Raw genomic sequence first — 19034 nt, forward strand, 5'->3', positions numbered from 1 at the left:
TAATTATAGGGAAGAAGCAGCAGACATGGGTGCTTCAGTGTTACCAATGCATTTCTCTCCTTCTGCCTCTTTATTTTAGAGAGAATTGGTAAAAGTGAACAGGATATGCCAAAAGAGAACCAGGATGTTATTGTCTAGGTTCATAGGAAAAAGCACAGAGTAAAATGAAACTAGGAACTAATACTATTTCCATTATCAAATTAAATATTAATGGAACAATTTTAGAAAATATATCTCAAAGTAGAAAAATGATTGAAGAGGAACTATGGTTATATTTTAGTTGACAGTCTTTTATTTTATTAACTTTTTCTTTTAAGCTATGAGCATAGTCACTATGCAAATTTGCATCTGGCTTCTGAAAAATAGATATTTAAATGCAAAACAGCCAATATTTTAGTAATTATCAATTTATTAACTTGTTGGCATTGCTTGAAAAAAACACAATTCCAATGTATTGTGCTGTAGAAAATATTAAGAGCATATATAAGAATAAACTAAGTGAAAATAACTAAAACGTCAGGATATTAAGATTATATGAAGTATGTGGTGATTGCCTAGCCTACCGTGCAGCAAAACATGTAATTATCTGGTAATCCAATTGATTTGAGTTTGGTAGCCTCCCTGTACATAGAGTTCAGGCACAAAAGTGTACTTTGGAGTTTGAATTGTCTGAGTTTTCTAGCTACCTTGATTTTATATGAACATATATGTATTGTGTATATCTGTATACACACATAAACACATATGCACATGGAAATGTGTAAGCATAGCGACATAAGCTAAAAAATCTCTTTTGGTAGAGCAAGTTTGGTTTGAAACTCACTGCAGTGAAGGAGCATACAACTTACTGAATCCTAGGCATCTCAGAAAGACGTTAGAAAGAAACTTTATAGGATTGAAGCTCTGATTGGGCAGTTTGAGGGAAGGTCTGAGGAAGCAGGGATTCACTCTAGATTGGATGCTGTTAGAAAGCAGAGTAGTCTGAGAGCATTTCGATGGCTCTAACCCATAGTGAGAGCCACCCCTCACTCTGGTGAGGATAAAGCTATGATTAGTTAACGGATAGCAGTTCTCATGTGGGCTAAGAAATAGGTTGTTTGGCATTTTATGGGTAACACAGTGACGTTATTTTTAATCTGTGCTTAGAAAAACTTATGCAGTGAACCTGCTTGGTCTTATTTTTTCAAGGTCTCAGAGTAGCCTTATCAGAGGTAGGTATTCTGAAATGGCTGAAGTCTGAGAGGAGAACCTAGTCATGAAAGTCAAGCCTGCTTCTAACATCAAGGGATGGTCTTCATTCTTTCTCAATAGCTTCATCCTTATTCTGTAACTGGCAGACCTCATGATCATTGTGTTTCCATGTGTTAAATTGCCTCTTTTGCTACAAGAATAATTCAGCTTCAAGTAGGTGTGTTAGCTCTCCATTGCTATGACAAAATACCTGAGATAATGACTTTAAAAAGAAAAAATATTTATTTTGGCTCACAGTTTTAGAGGTTTCGATCCATAGTTGTTTGGCCCCATTGCCTTTGGGTCTGTGGTAAAGCAGAACATCATGGCAGGAAATGGTTAACAAAGGAAAGTTGCTTACTTCATGGAAGCTGGGAAGAAAAGAGCAAAAAGAGGTCCCAATATTTCCTTGAAGGGCTCATTTCTGGTGACTTACTTCCTTTCATTAGGCCCTACCTTCTAAAAGTTCCTCCATCTTCCAATAGTGCCATCAGCTTTGGGACCAAGCTTTGAATGCATGAGCCTTTGGTGGACATTTAAGATCCAAACCACAGCAGTTGAATTAGAAAAGAAAGAACATGAAGATGATATTCTCCCCAGAAAAACAATTATTACTTATTGGTCCCCTGGCTAAAGAGTTGCCTTTTGGAGGGCTGATCGGCTTTCCATCTCACGCTTTAGGATCATGTTTGTTTTCTCCATTGTCATTAGAGGAGCATTTAGTAACAGGACAAAAACAAGATAGCAACTTTTCCCCCAATAAATTGGATTTTTTTAAAATCTTATTTTGAAAGAAGTATTAACTTTTCAATAATCTGTAGAAGAAAAAAAATTCTTCCACTACCTTTAGTTCTATTTCTCTCTGATCACCAGTAAGCATTGCTAAAGGTCATTTGACACTTAACTACTCCCCTGCCCACAATTCCTTCCCCACTAAAAAATTAATCTATTGTTCCCTTTTTTAAAATTAGTGAATTGTATTTATATGTAACTGTGGGATTCGTTTTGACATACTCATTAATGCATAAAATGTAGTTTGCTCCAATTCAATCCCCAGTACTTCCTTTTTCCTCCATTCCCCTCTCCCCCAACCCCTCCCTCTATTCTATTGGTCTTCTAATTTTTTAATTTGTTCATTATAGTTACATATAAAATTAGAATGCATTGTGATATATTCATATATGCACAAATTATAATTTAGTCAACTTCATTCACCAGTTCTTCCTCTTTCCCTCCCTCAAAGTCCTTTCCTTTGGTCCCCCATCCCCTGTGCTTCTACTTTACTGATGTAAGGAAGATCTTAGGTCATCTATTTTTGTGAAATCCCCCTTTTAAAGTTCCTTTTTTTCCAACTTCCACATGAGAGAAAACATTCTACCCTTGGCTTCCTGGGTCTTGCTTATTTCACTAAGCATGATATTCTCCAGTTTCATCCATTTACTCGCCAATGACATAATTTCATTCTTCTTTATGGCTGAGTAGAATTCCATTGTATACGTACATATACCACATTCTCTTAATCCACTAGTCTATTGATGAGCACCTAGGCTGGTTCCATAACTTGACTATCGTGGATTGTGGTGCCATCAACCTCGGTATGCATGTATTTCTATAATACGTTGATTTTTTTTTCGAATATATATCAAGGGGTAGGATAGCTGGGTCATATGGGCCCATTCCTAGTCTTTTGAGGAATCTCCATACTGCTTTCCAAAGTGGTTATACTCATTTGGGGTCTTACCAACAATGAATAAATGTTTGTTTTCCCAGTAATTATCATTATTTGTATTCTTGATGATTGCCATTCTGCCTGAGGTGATTTTCATCTTCCTGATTGCTAAGGATGTTTAACCTTTTTACTATGTGTTTGTTGGCCATTTGTATTTCTTCTTTTGACTAGTCTCTCTTAAGATATTTGCCCAATTATTGTGTATTGGGTTTTTTTGGTATTGAGTTTTTTCCTATATTCTGGTTATTAATCCCAGCATTCAGACACCTGTGATTCTACTCAGAGATGTTAAGGTTGCTGCTCCCTCTTATTCTCTGAAGAGTGACTTACCTGTCTCTTTGTATGTTAGTGTGACTAGTACAGACTAGTATAAATATTCATTTATGGAGTATTTTATCACATACTGGATATAATCAGCTTGTTCTTATTTATAAAATCTGGGAATACCACAAGTTATTGACCATTGTCATGACTACCCATCTGCAGTCTGTTGGCATATTTATTAAAATAATATTTGCCCACCACATATGTGTCCATAGACATTGGGACAACAGAGAGGGAGGAAGGAAGGTTAAAGGTCCAGTCTTAGCTCAGGTACTTTTTTTTTTTTTTTTTTTTTTAAAGAGAGAGAGAGAGAGGGAATTTTTTAATATTTATTTTTTAGTTTTCAGTGATCACAACATCTTTATTTTATTTTTATGTGGTGCAGAGGATCGAACCCAGCACCCCGTGCATGCCAGACGAGCACATTACCTCTTGAGCCACATCCCCAGCCCAGCTGAGGTACTTTTTAGGTGTCCTATCATAATTATCCATTTCTCTGAACTGTGTCCTTTGTACAATGTGGGTGACCACAGTAATACTTGACCTTAGGGCTGTTTCAAGAGTTGAAACAGTCAGAGATTAGTGCAGGGCTTGGCAATGAGTATTCAAAGAGAACCACTGTAAATTTTTGGAAGATAAAGTGGTGAGTTACTAGATGCTCTCTTTCCTTCAAGGAAGTAAGGGGCTCTTACTACCTCATGAGATAAATAGGACGACCAAGACTTCTCACTTATTCTTGGGGTCATTGTTAGCAGAAGGGGAGAGGGGATATGGAAAAGGCATATCTAAGTGATACTTGATGGATAAGTTAAAGCCACCCCGGTGGTGATGTATGGGTAAGGGAGAACTAGCAAAGAGGTTAGTGGAGAGCTGGGGCCCTCAGCATTGGGAACACAACGTCAAGTGCTGGGTGGGACAGAAGGCAGAAATAAAAGTCAGTTCTTTGTGGCAGAATGTGGATAGAAGAGGACTGAGGTATGTGGAATTGTGGCTGCAGAGTCCAGCAAGGACCAGATCTTAAGGGTTGTGTTCAAAGCTTAGTACCTTGAACTTTACCTTGAGGATGACAGGGACCTAGAGTCAGTACACACACTACTACTGGTCTCCCTTTCAAGAAGGTACTTGATATGTATTAAGTGAGGGGGGCACTTTCTTAAGTCTGTTTTGTGTTGCTATAAAAGAATACGCAAGACTGAGTAATTCATAATGAACAAAAACTTATTTGGCTCTGGATTCAGGAAGCTCCAAGTACAAAATAGGGGCTCAGCATCTGGTGAGGGCCTTTAAGACCTCATGATCTAAACACCTCCCATCAGTCCCACTTCCCAACACTTTAACATTGGGAAGTAAGTTTCCAACACATTTTTTTTTGGGGGGGGGTGTGTGTATTCAAATCATAACAAGAGACAAAGGAAATTGTTTAGAGAAGGTGCAGAGAGTTCACTGTACTCTTATGCCACATGAATGTGGCCCATGTGAGCCTGGGCCTTCTTTTCTTGTCTCATTCACCTCCACTTTAAAGACACCCATTTTTATGTTTTACACATGGCCTTAAGTATGCATGTATCCTTGTAAAACATACAGTACTGGTTTTATGTATGTTTTAAATTTACCTACATAGTACTTTGCTATAAATAATTTCCTGCATCTATTTTTTTCCCCTTTGCTAATAAAGCATTCATATTGTATAGGTGCATCTAGTTTGTGCCTGGTACTAATTTTTCAATTAAAAGTTTAACCCCCATTTCATGATCACGACTTCTTAAACATAATTTTTTCAAACTACTGCATAGTCCATATTGAAACATTATTTATAGTAAGTTTGAGATAATCTTAATATTGTACACTAGAGAACGGCTAACTTTAGATTAGTAGTGTGAGATCACATGCCTCCATTAACAATGACAGTGCTGGATACAATGCAAAACATTTTTATGACAATGTTAAGTGAGAAAAGCAGATGAAATTGTCTTTATACTGTGAAAACAACCACATAAAAATACATACTCAAACAGCCAAGGGCTGGAAAGGATGAGAGAAAAATGAAACCAGCTACACATGGTGGAGCAAGGGAACCATGGATAGCATTTCTCCCTTAGCTGTTTTAGTAATCACCATGGGGATTTGGGTTTATACTACAGTGTCAGGGAAGGTCACAGCAGTACTAATCTGCTATCTGTTCCAGAATCTGCATTAGAATGCTGCTCCTTTTCACTGGTGTCCTGTAAGTCCATCTGAGCTGCGTTTGTCAGCCTGTGAGAAACAAGCTTAAAGTTAAAAATATTTTCAAATGACTCAGTTAGATCTAAGTGGTACAGAATCCAAGTATCTTCAAGATTAAACAAGAAAAGCAAAATACATAAGAATTATGCATATTATTCTCCCATTTGTGCAAAAATAAACGTGAACTTGTATTGGCAAGAGAAAATTCTGGAAAAACAAGGAAATGTTGGGGATCTGCAAGTGGGGCACACAAATATTTACTGCTTTCTAAAAACCCTGTGCCGGGTACTAATTTTCAATTAAAAGTTTAACCCCCATTTCATGACCACGACTTCTTTAAACATAATTTTTTCATAAAAAATCATTTTTAACTCATTACAAAGAGTTCTTTAAAATAAAAAAAATCATATTTTGAGCCCCAAACTGTGCACCATTTTTTTTTTTTTTTTTTTTTTTTGTGGTGCTGGGGATTGAATCCAGGGCCTTGTGCATGGCACTTTTTTTTTTTTTTTTTAAGTTATGAGGTGCAAGCCCGATTTGAGGGCTGTGGGGTGCATTATAAACCACCGCGCACACAACATTCTGACATTAATTCCAAAGCAGACCTAACTGATATCAAGACACGTTTAACCAAGACTTAGAGGCCAAGTCCCTGGGTTACAATAAGATTTGGAGGTGTCAACTGTTGTCCTTAGAGAGCTGTTGCTCTAGGAGTCTCCGGATCCTTCGAGTGCGGCGGGCGTCATTTGTCCTCCAGGCCCAACATTGCAGGGACCCTGGCAGCTGCACCACCTCGCAAGAGCGCCCTGACAGTCGGGCTGTGCGACTCCGCCCGTCGCCACAGCGTCCCCGGGTCGCCGCCCTCTCCGCCGCGTCACTCGTCCCTGGGGGGCGCGGCGAGCACCTACCACTGGTGGAGAAGCGCAGGGGTGAGGCGAGCGTCTCTTCCCGGCCTCGCGCCGCTGATCCGGGCGCCTCGGCCTGGCGCTAAATTTAAAAACGTACCGCGAGCGAGCGCAGTTTGGTCCCGGAAACGAAACCAAATTCAACCGGTGGGTCGTCTCCAGGGCTCGGCCAGTCCCTTAGCAAGCCGCGCCACCCGGAGTCGACCCTCCTCCCGCCATTTCCGGCGGGGCGCGGGGGCTGAGGCCTGTGGCTAAGGGTTTGTGGCCGCGCGCGCGTCCCGGAGGAGGCGGGCGCCATGGCCACGCGCGTGGACTGCGGGGACGGAGCTCGCGCCCGGCAGCACGTATTCCTGGTTCCAGGTAAATGCGGCCGCCCAGTGCGGCGGCGGGAGGGGAGGGCGCGGGGACGCGCTCCTATTACGGAACGACGGCCCGCTGTGCGCAAACTCCCCGCGCCAAGTCCCGCGGCTCCCAACCCTGCCCAGGGGGCCGGAAGGACTTCTCCCCAACATCCCGCGCCGCGTCTTGGTCACGTGTTATAGCCACCCGCGGTTTTCAATCGCGGGAGCGCTCCAGGGACGCGCTCTGACCCTGCTGGATCGAGTGAGCTGGCGGGAGCCGACCCCGCCTGCAGAGGGGCAGTGGGTTCCAAGTCTCCATGCCTGTGGTACCCTGGAGGTTCCTGCACGTTTCCCCAGTTGAGCAGCTGGAATAGCATCTTCCATCCTAGTGCATCGGAGACAGGGATCCAGTACGCCCGGAGTGGCCTCAGATACTGCTGTTTTTACTGGGCCTCTTCCCTCGAACTGTCCTGGCATGGCCGAGCAAGAGGGAAGCTGGTTGGGGGTGATGGTTAGGCCAAGGATGGTCCTAGCTCTGCAGGATAATGACCGCAGTAGCCCCAGAGCCAGGCCCTTCGTCCTCTCTGTGCACGATGACCAGACATCCAGGGTATGCAGGGAAGTGGGTGGAGAAGGGATGGAAGGGTGGATAGTTGGTGCCACAGGAAGAGGGACCCTTTAAGCAGCAGAGTAAATTACGCATACAAATGCCACATACGTATGATAGAATGACTTTGGAAAGAAGGAAAGTCCCTTGATCATTATGTTTAATGTCGAGATTTAGACTAGCAAGTGCATTATATTTTTGCAGTAAATATACACTGATATAACACAGTTACCCACTAATCTAGATTTTTTCGAAAATTACATGGCAGTATGTAAATATATTTTGCATATATGCTTAATTCTCCCACCCCTTTGTAAATAGTTATAATGTACATGCAGTAAAATATAGGGATTTTAAGTGTGTGATTCACCCAACCTTTCATCTGTTGTGCCCCAAGTCAAGAAGTAGAACTTCGGGCTGGGGATGTGGCTCAAGCGGTAGCGCGCTCGCCTGGCATGCGTGCGGCCCGGGTTCGATCCTCAGCACCACATACAAAGATGTTGTGTCAGCCGAAAACTAAAAAATAAATGTTGGAAAATTCTCTCTCTCTCTCTCTCTCTCTCTCTCTCTCTCTCTCTCTCTCTCTCTCTCTCTCTCTAAGTTGAAACCCTTAAAAAAAAAAAAAAAAAAAAAAAAGAAGTAGAACTTCTCTAGGTGCCTCCTCTAGATATCCACAGTTGTCTCTGTGCTGACCTCTCTCACCAGAGATTAGTTTTGCCTGTTTGGATACTAGCGTACCCTTCCGTCTTTTGGCTTCTTTTGCTCACCATTGTATCTATCAGATGTGCCTGTGTTGTGGGTACCATGCATTAGTTTTTTGGTTGGTTGGTTGGTTTTTTTCATTGCTGCTTCTGGTTCATGATATAAATATCCATGCTATTTGTCTCCTTTACTGAGGATGACATTTGGATTGTTTCCAATTTGTAACTTGTGTAAGTTGTACTTCTAAGACTATACTTGTGAGACCCTTGGTGGACATGGAGACTCATTTCTCTAGGGTATATACTTTGGAGTGGAATGGCTGGATCTAGGTACTTGCATATTTATTTGGCTTTAGTAGTCACTGCCCAATGGTTTTCCAAAGTGGTTGTACCGATCTGCACTCCCACCAGCAGAGCATCAAAGTTACTGCTGTAAAATTCAGGATTTTGACTGAATCTAGCAAAGGGTTAGATGTATATACATGCTTTTCATTTAAAAAAAGAAAGAAAGAAAGAAAAAAATCCTACTTTCATTTCACTTTTGTCACATCAGTACAATTAGATTTTTTGGATAAGAACTCTAATCTTTCAGAATCAAGTGCATTGTTATTGTTATGACAATGCAATTGCTGATAATAATTCCAATTTCTTATTTTGTTTTCTGTTTACTGAGTATTGACATTTTCATTCTTAAAGTATATTTGTGCCTTCATTATATTGAACCCCCCCCCCCCCCCCCCAATAATTAAATATTGAACGTATCCCTGAAGGTTGAAGATTTAAAATACCTACTGACGGGTGGTGAAGAATTTTGTCTCAGTTCCTGTTCACAGATGAGCTGTACTGTCACCTTTTAAGCACTGGGGAGGCTGAACAACTGTTAGGGAACTGATGGTGCTGTGTGGTCAGGTGGGAGGAGAAGAGGAAGGCCTGGTTTCTGGAACACTTAAAACTGGAGCTCCCTCCCTTCCTTCTTCCAGCTGGCCTTTAGTGCCACCTTCAGGCTCTGAGGGTACAAACAGTTTGATAGCTATAACTTGCCACAGTGGTTCTAAAATTTGGAGGAATCAGTCACCTGGAGGCCAGGCCTCACCTCCAGAAGTCCTGGGGCCTGAGAATGTGCATTTCTCATAAGTTCCCAGGTGCTATTGCTGGTGGTCCAGGGACCCCTGCTGAGAACCACTTCAGTGAGGTCCAGCCCTTGTGAGCTAGATGGAGATATAGGAGTTCGAGCTTCAAGCTTAGAGCTGGTTTTGCAATGGGCCAAAGTTTACATAGTCATCAAGTATGCAGAGAAGTTCAGTGTACCAGGCCTGTCTTCATGCTGTTTGTTTTTTCCAGGAGATGGGGACAGTGCAGTTAGTTATGCATCCAGGAGCAGGAAACTGTATACCCTTTGCTGAATGAGCATCTTAGCTATAGTGAGGTTAGGCCCTTAATAAGATCTTATGAAAATTTTCAAAAATTTTGGTAGAGACAGTGTGTATTCAGTTGTAGAAAACTTCTGGGATCTGGAGAACCCTTATGTTTTCAACAATGAACACATTATCCATCAGAACAACAGAACTTTTAAGGAATTTGTCCACGAGGCAATATAAAGCCACCTAACCTTTGTGATGACACATGTCCAACAGTTAGTTTGTATTTTCTGAGTTGACTATTGTACTGTTATATCATGAAGGAGATATTAAAAAGTTGGACCCACTTTTATTAGGTCCCTAGACGGCTGGCTGCACCTTATAGAAGAGCAGCCTGGAAGATACTGTCAGTAAACCTTGGCTTGAATTCAGAGCTGTGTCTCTCGTGGATATTTGTGCCAGGTACCCTAACAGTGTTGGCTTCTAGTTTGCAATTTTGGTTGGCAAAACTCAAATATCCCAGATAAAAGCTGGAACTTGGGAGGGATACTTAATATATTCAGATTTAGCACCTGCATTTTAATAGGCAGGTAGAGACAGAACTGCTTCTCATTTCAGCAAAGGTAAGCACTTCTTTTAGTTCAGGGTGTTCTTAATGTTTCTCTACAATTATCTAGGCCTACTAGGTTATTGGCAGTTGTAGTTTCTCTAAGAGAACGTTAACATCTTTGCTTTTAAGAACATGTTAGAAGTTTTGCCCCTCTCTGCTTCCCTAAGAGTTTTATATTTTTAGTATTTCTCTTTAGTCCAAGTTTTGTAGACTCATCAGTTCTATTAATCTGGGATGGCCCAGGGATGAGGATCAACTGGGAACACACTGGCTGAGTGGGACAGACAAGTTTATTATTGCTGTTGTGGCTGAATCTTTAACAGGATTCACCTCCCATTAACTATTAAAACATTTGGAAAAACCCAATGTTTTTGTAAGGAAAAATGGGAAGAACAGAAATTATTTCAAGACAATTTTTAAAAGCCCAGAACTTGGGCTGGGGATATAGCTCAGTTGGTAGAGTGCTTGCCTCACATGCACAAGGCCCTGGGTTAAATCCCCAGCACCACAAAAAAAAAAAAAAAAAAGCAAAGCTAGAACTCATCTGGGTCTACTTAGCCTGATTAAAATTTCTACATGAGTCCCCTTGAGTAAAAGGTTTCCAGACCAAAATGGACCTCAGATCGAATCTTCACTTACAGTATTACTTTTCATATTGCTAAAGGACTTTCCCCCCTTTATTTCATGAAAATAAATGTTAAAAGTTTATTTTAGGAAAGGTTGTATGGGTCATTTCTCTACAGGTGAGAGCCAGTTTCTTGTGGGTGGAAGATGGGTAAGTTTTTGAGAGAAAAGAATCCCAAGCCTGCCTACCTTAGACATTTCAAGTACAATAAGAGCTTTTTAATTGGGCATCACGATAACAATAAATAGTATCAGAGTTGCCTCTCAAAATGGAGAGCAAAATTAGAAGTGAAAGTATTGTGTGAACTCACCCTTTAGAGCTGTGTCCTCTTCAAAGATTAAAAAATAAATCAACTTTAAAGCAAAGGTTAATTTGTTATGTACTGATGGTTGAAGTTTATCCTAACGCTGTCGACTCTGATGGTCTGTCTCATAGCTTTTTGTAAGTCCTGGAAGACACATGTCTTGTTAGGGATGAGGGGAGAAAGAAAGTAAAAGTGTGTATGACAACAGATGAACTATCATAGACCTCATTGACTTTTCTGTGCTACTACAAAACAAAAAACAACTTTTTCTCCTCTTTTGCCTAAGGGTGGGCATATGTTAGAAAAGTTGAATCAGGTTTTTTGCCCTTTGTCAAAAACTGTTTGCATATGTGCATGCATGTATATATGTTTGTGTTTAGAAATATGCCTTGTGGGCCAGAAGTTGCCCTTCCCTTGGCAGAGGTAGGAACCTGGCCAGTGTAAGTGCCGACTTCAGACAGCCCCAGGCTTCTTGGAAGATATGTCATTTACTCTGTGTGGGTGTTTGGATTTTCCAGTATGGAGTGCGTTTAACATTTTCCACAGGGATTCTGAGTCTGCCTTTGCCTTTAGAAAACATTTTTTGATAGTGCTCATCTGACCTATCTCAGATGGCCAGTGGATCTGCTCCCCTGGCTATCTGAGCATGTTCTGAAATGGATGGACTAAATCAGTTGCCAGTTGGTGTAATCAGGCTGTTCCTGGAACCTGATCGTGTCTTCTTAGTATTGTTCCAAAAGACCTGGCACAAGAACTCATGGCTCCCACATATTTTTCCTCTATGAGGAAAAAATTTATTAAGAAAAGTAGGGCTGGGGATGTGGCTCAAGTGGTAGCACACTCGCCTGGCATGTGTGCGGCCCGGGTTCGATCCTCAGCACCACATACAAACAAAGATGTTGTGTCTGCTGAAAACTGAAAAATAAATATTAAAATTCTTTCTCTCTCTCTCTCTCTCTCTCTCTCTCTCTCTCTTTAAAAAAAAAAAAAAAAAGAAAAGTAAGCAAGCAGTGGGACTTCAGGAGTTCTCCCACATCCTCTGAGCTTTATCTGTGATGTTAAAAGCAAACAACTCTGGCGCTGGGATGTAGCTCAGTGATAGAGCATTTACCTAGTATGCTGGTGGCTCTGGGTTCCACTTAACTTGAGAGTTAAGTGCTTTTAGAAAGCACTTAATGCTTTCTAAAGCCTGGCTATAATGAAAGACACCTACATACTAAATTTGTGCCATTCGGTAGCTCTATGTCCTTGAACTAATAGATTCCTTATTGTGAAGTGTCTATTCCTCATTACTGCAGTGGGGAGACCAGAACCAGTCTAATGCTGTAGTTGTCTGTGGCTCAATTTACGCCCAAGTCCTCTCCAGCTTAACTAGGCCTGGGATACAGTAGGTATTTGATAGGTATTTTCTGAAAGAATGTCTCTCCTTCTATTTCTTCCTGCAGTACCTTTGCTTACACTGACCTTTTCCCCCCCTTTCCACTTCTATCCAAATTCTACCCATTCTTCAAGGCTTGGTTCAACTTCATTTTCCACAGAGCCAAGCCATTTGCTGGACCCCACCTTCTCTCTGAATACCCACAGTGTTCTATCTCCTCGCAGCTCTGCCTGCTCTTCTCCACTTTCTCTGCCTGTCAAATTTCTGCTTCCTTTAAACCCAGCTCAAGGGTCACCTCCACCAGAAGCCTTCCCACTGGGCCTGTCTTCCTGTTAGTGTACAAGTTAGTGGTACCTCTGGTCACCTACACGTCATCATGATTATCCATTGTCATTTTGTTTAAATATGTGTTGAACACCTAACACATGCCAGGAGCTGGGGAGGGTCCAGGCGCGTTCTCTCTGAGCAGCCAGAGGCTTCTCAATGGTGGGCCCTTTGGCCTTCAGTTTCAGACCACAGTCATTCCTAGTGCCTGTAATGAGCAGAGCATGCCACTTAAAACTTCTGGACTTTTGTTCAGAACTTCCTTTGTGATTTTCTTTTCTAGGGATGACTCTGTTAAGTGGAATGGGCCACTGATGAAAAGACACGTAAGGGACTCAGATCTGTATGACCTGGTGCCTCTTTCATTATCTTCCCCTGAAACGGCTAGGCTGGAGTCTGGCCGAGCTGCCTCCCACCAGAGCTAACCCCATGAGGGCCCAAGTTTGCCAAGGCTCTGCAGTGATTGTCAGATTTACCTTCTTTTTAAACTTGTTGTTGTTGTTCTTTAAATATCAGTTTTTGACTCATTAACTCTACATTTACACATTTTTATTTGCCTAGTATTTTTTAATTAACTTTTAAAAAATTAGAATGGTAGTACCCAGGATGGAAATTTTAGTAATGCAAAGAAAAATAAAGAAGGAAATAATTTGTCAATCTGCCACCCAGAAATAAAAATATCAAATATTTGTATGGAGATGTTTATTTCCATTTTTTGTGTGTGTGTGCTATTTGTAAAACAAAAGGGATTTCAGTGTTTTTAATTTTTTCTTTATATTTCTATTTAGGCCTTTCTTTCATTTTTTACTCTTACTTTTTACGTACAACAAAACTAAAACACTCAGTGGAGTTGGGATTCTAGAAGAGTGCTATATGGCACTGTTTACTTCTACATAGAATTAGAGAAAGCAATTGCATTGATTTAACAAAGAACTGAGGGGTTGAATATTTTTCTGTTAATGACCTGTCCCTATAGTCCCAGCTACTTGGGAAACTAAGGTGGGAGGATCACTTGAGCCCAGGAGTTTAAAACTAGCCTAGGCAACATAGTGAGACCCCTGTCTCAACAACAACAACAACAACACACACACACAATATTAAAAAGAAAAAGAAAAACTTGTAATATGAACAAAGCTGACAAAGGGAATTTGTATATCATACTTTTGAGTATTGAAGAGGCATGAGTTTATGTTCACACAATAGATGATATACATTTTGAATATATTATCTTTAAAAATGGATAAAGATTGAAAATACAAATGGGTGCAGGAGAGATAAAGATAAACTCAGAGCCCTAATGGATACACTGGCAAACTAGGATGTTTTCAAAGCCACCAAAACGGGATGAATTTTTGAGGACAGCCTCCTGCATACCTTGCTCTGTGCACTGGGCATAAGCTGGAGGACTGTTTGAATGGTGCCCGAATCTGTCTTATATGAACTATATGCTGTTTCTCCCTGTGGCGTCAGTGCATCTGGGTTGCATATTGCAAAGCCTGACTTGAACTCCTCCAGGAGTTCCTGAGCAGGTTCCCATTTTCCTAGGAAAGGCCAGCTGTGTGCTGGGGCAGGGCAATGGAGTGTGGAACATGTGAGGACATCTGGAAACAGGGTGTCATGGCAGCAGGAGGCCCTGGGTTTCTGCCTGATTGGTAACTTCCTCTGCTCAAACCAACTTCCTCCACAGAGTGGAAAACAGGCTGCACCCTGTACCCAGGCCTCAGGTCTCCTGGTATGAAACTTTTCAAGTCAGCCCTTTGACTGGGCCCCCTGTGATCCAGACATCCCCATCCTCCACCGGCTGTTGAATGTGGCTAGGAGGGTAGATTCCACTGCAGGCACAAGGTGGGAGAGGAAGACAAAGGGGACTTGAGAGTGAGGTGCTTTTCTGGAAGAAAAGGATGGAAGGACAGCACAAGAACTAGCTGCTGCCTTCCTTACCAGTGGGACTCAGAAGCCTTAGCCAGCATTTGGAACATCTCAGTTGTTGGCCCTCTCTCTGACCGGCTTATGCCTACATAGATGGCAGAGGTTTATTTGTATAGAGAATTGGTTATGGTGAATTGGAATCTGACTGCAGCTTTTATGGTTATCCCTTGGTATTCAAGGGATATTGGTTCTGGGACCTCCAAGATACCAAAATCTGTAAGTGTTCAAATCCCTTTATATAGAATGGTGTAGTATTTGCATATAACCTAGGCAGTCTCCTTTACTTTGGATCATTTCTGGATTTTCTAAAATACCTAATATAATGTAGGTACTATATATATAGTTATTGTATTGCTTAGGGAATAATGACAAGGAAAGAAGTCTCTGTTCAGTATAGATTTTTTCCATCAGGTTATTTTTGATCCAATATTAGTTGAGTCCATAATGTGGAATCTGTGGATATGGAGAACTGATTTTACTTGCCTTCATTTCCCCAATTTATGTAATTTTTAGGAAACATCTCTTGTCTTTGGATCTTATATCTCTTATAACTCTGTAGTACACTTTCATGTATGTTATTATATTTGACCCTCACAGTGACCTTGGGTAGCAGTTCAGGCAAGCTTTATGTCACTGTTTTTTTATACATCAGGAACCAAGACTCAGAAGTCAAGTATCTGTCCAGGAGGCAGTAGGATTTCAGCGACACGTCGGCTCTCTCAGATTCTCTAGGACTCCTGCTTTACTCCATGGGCCATCCTTCCGCCTGCAAGGTGGCATCCCAGCATGTGGCAGAGACTGGGGACACGGAAGGGCTGAGGCTCCCTTTGCTCTGGGTTTGATGACCTGGGCTCAGGCACACCTCCTCTTCTGGAGCCGGCCCTTGCTGCTGTCAGATACCCCAATCAGGTCTGTCCTTTTTGCCTCTCCAGAATTTTCCTCCTTCCTAGATATTTCAAGCCCCATCTCTGTAAGTTGGTGGCATTTGTGGTTCTGAGCTAGTTGTGAACTTGAATTTTATCACCAGCTTTTTCTACAGTGCATTCTCCAGGTGATTCCTAGAACATGGCTGTCAATAGGGGGTAGCCCTGAAAGATTGGAGGCTTTGTTTTTCATGGTCTTGGTGAAGGCCAATTTTTACTTTTTTCCCTAAAGCCTCAAAAGAAAGTTATATTTTGAGGAACCTATCACTTGGAAATCATTTTCCTAGTGTCTGCCTCTGTCCTCCACCCCCACCTTCTCCCTCCCTCCCTTTTCCCTCTCCCTCCCTCCTTCTGGATTTGCCTCTGTAGCCTTTGAAGAAACAGAGCCTCAAAGCCCAGAAAATGACCCATATCTCTTTGATGGTGGTGCTAACATCTTGGGAAGGGAAAGGCGTACACTTATTACTGAAATTAGCATTCTTAGAAGCTGTAAAGAACTTGAAAAGTGTGTTGATTTGCCTTGCATGCATTATCTTTGTGTGCTAGAGAAGTGTTTCCAAGGAAGGCTCTCTGGCAACCAGGCAGGAGGGACACAGGGGGTCTGAATATGTTCCAGTGGTTAAACTGGAGCCATTTAGGACTCATATTACAAGAGCATGGGAGTGATAATCTCATTTTTTTTTTTTATATTGGATCTTCTTTAAAAAGCTGAATAGCCCTGATATGGTATCTAAAAATGGAACCAATGGTGCTTTGGTGTCTCTCCTTTCTTCTCTGGGTAACATAGGTGTGGGTTTCTCAGAGCTTATCTCTTATGTGCCAAAAATGAGACAGGATCTTGAACAAATGTCCATTGCTTCCAAGTCATAAAAGCACTTGGCAAAAAGGTGATTCTCTCTCTCCAGTCTCGTGTCTTTGAACTTTAAATAATACGAAGAAACTTGTCTTAAACAAGAGAGGGATAAAAAAAGAGCTGCCAAGTTTTAAAAACTCTTTGATGAATAGCTTTATATCAACTGTGCAGCAGCCCATGATGTATGGTCCGTAGGTGAGAAAGAATGGACTGTTTGGGCTGTGAGAAATTACGAAACTAACTTTTCAAAATTACAGAGTGATTAGAGTAGGATGATAAATAGGTAGAAGATCTGCTGCCAGTTACTGGTGACCAGTGGGGCATAACTGGATCTTTCCAAAGTCCATGAGAGGAAACTACTGTGAAATCCGTCAGCTATAAGGCACCAGAGTGGCAGGCTTGAGATGATTATGGAATTTGAAATGGCTAACAAGACTGATATGTGCTTCTGATCTGTCTAAATTTTTCTTTCTTTCCTTTTTTAGCAAAAAATACTTCTTAAGCTATTTATTGAGCTTGAGGGCGTACATCATCTTAAATAGGGAGAGTCAAAAGGCCAAAGCTTGCTCTTAAAAATAGTGTGAATTCTCATTTTTTTCAGTACAATTTGAAGGAAGTGTTTCACAAGAATAAATATTTCTACATAAGAAAAGTTTGATTCTATAAGTATCAAGATTTGCTTGTATTATTTCTTATTGAACTTTTTATAAAATTGAACACATTATAGTTTTCAAGCACATTTCATGTGCAAAGAGCTACTGGGTACTTAATATACATTTTCTTGATTTTTTTTTTTTTATTTTACACACACACAATGTACATTGTTCTGGCTTTTTAAGCAAGATATACTGATTCTAGTTTAAACTTTTCTAGGAAGTCTAGTTGTTAGACCTTTAGGAACTCTTTGCTTGGAATTTGTATTTAACTTTTGGTCTTCAATTCCCTACCTATTCTTTACTTTTTCATATAGTTGAGGGAAGGGAAACTGATTCTTAATGAGTAGTCATTACATGTTCTAGGCACTTTCATATACATTTCATTTAAATCTAACAAAAACCTATATACTAATTATGATTATGCCCATTTTATAATTGAAACAACTGAGGCACAACAAATGTTGAGTATCTTGCCTGTGGTCTCACTGCTGTGTAAGAAGAGGTGCTGGGGGGTTCGGAAATGGCCCTGTCTGATCCATGGATCGTTTTGTGCTAAGATTGTTGAAGAAATAGTTGCCAGTTAAAAACAGGTTTATAGATGAGGGCCCTCTTGATAGTCCCTCTTTCTTACTTTTCTGATTCTCTCTCATAATTTTAAAAAGCAGGATTTTTTTCTTCCTAAGTAATTTAGCAGTTACTCATCTGTGCTAGGTGCAGGGGAGAGAGTAGACATTAAAAAAGAATTCAGCTTCACCTGGTGAGTGAGGACTAGCCTATATTTAATAGTTAAATGAAAACTCTTTAACTTTGATAGAACCTTTGACCTGTGGTCACAAATAATTTTGCATGGCCAAAAATACCAGGTACAGACTAAGGACTTAAATCAAAGGTCTTATAGTAGTACAGTTCTTTTTTTTCATACTACGCCTTTAAAATGCAGTGAGAGTAAACCAACACCTCCATAAAAGCAATGAAAATCCTGACAAGGAGAGTTCAAAATCAACTTTTTTAGAACTCTTAAAATTAGCCAAAGATTTCCAACAGTCTAACGAGTGTTTACTCAAGAAAAACTGCTGAAACTCATTAGGAACAGCAAGCAGGGTTTGTGGCATTGTAACTTGAACTACTCCCATTTTTCTCTGTTCAGTTCTATAGTAGCCTGGAACTGAGCAGAGAAAAGTAGCAGTCTTGCAAACATGGTACTTGTAAAAGCTAGCAATCTTTTTTTTTTTTTTACTTTTTTTTATTTGTTATTAGTTGTCAGCGGATCTTTTTATTTATTTATGTGCAATGCTGAGAATGAAAGTTTCACACATGCTAGGCAAGCGCTCAACCCCAAATCTTTCAACTGTTGGACAGGATAGACCTGGTTTGAAGCTCTTCAAAAAGTCCGATTCCTGGAGCATTGTCTGTATTTGACCTGTCTCACAGTTCCCTAGAAAAGTCCCATTTGCAGGGCACAATTATTTGGCCTGACTTGGAGTTCAGAGTCTGTTCTTTGGGAAAAGCCCTATCCCTAGGACTATTGTCAGAAACAAGCAGTGGCAATTATATAACATTGTAGCTTCTGATGGGGCTATAACAGTTGGGCAAATAATAACCTGGCCAAAAACTTAAAGAGAGACTATAGGGAATAAGATGTTCATAAGGGGCTTGGAAATCTCTGACACTTTCCTAGGGACTTAGAAGGCTACACCTGTATGTAGGGCTGTAGGTATCTGAGTGGGAATTGAATTTCCAGAACTGTCACATTTACTGTATCTGATTCAACATGTCCAGTTTAAAAACTATGTAAGACACACACACAAAGAGGAAAATATGGTCTATAAACAGAGGGGTAAAGTAGTCAATAGAAACTGTCCCTGAAGGGCTTGAGGTGTTGGATTTATTCTATAAAGATTTTAATCAGCCAGGCACTGTCGCACATGCCTGTAATCCCAGTGACTTGGGAGGCGGAGGCAGGAGGATTGGGAGTTCAAAGCCAGCCTCAGCAAAAGCGAGGCACTAAGCAATT

General features: G+C 40.9%; 1 protein-coding gene across 2 annotated transcripts in view; it reads left to right on the plus strand.

Moving 5' to 3' along the window:
* The first annotated feature begins 6424 nt into the window (after positions 1–6424).
* Positions 6425–19034, plus strand: part of Rnaseh2b (ribonuclease H2 subunit B) — a 79151-nt gene continuing 66541 nt past the window's right edge. For both annotated transcript variants that reach the window (XM_076872166.2, XM_076872165.1), the window contains exon 1: positions 6425–6771. In XM_076872166.2, the coding sequence (XP_076728281.1) occupies positions 6708–6771 (64 nt within the window). In that variant the 5' untranslated portion in view covers positions 6425–6707. The remainder of the gene's footprint in view (positions 6772–19034) is intronic.

This window comes from Callospermophilus lateralis, chromosome 12 (genome assembly GCF_048772815.1).
Source record: "Callospermophilus lateralis isolate mCalLat2 chromosome 12, mCalLat2.hap1, whole genome shotgun sequence".
Classification (NCBI taxonomy): domain Eukaryota; kingdom Metazoa; phylum Chordata; class Mammalia; order Rodentia; family Sciuridae; genus Callospermophilus; species Callospermophilus lateralis.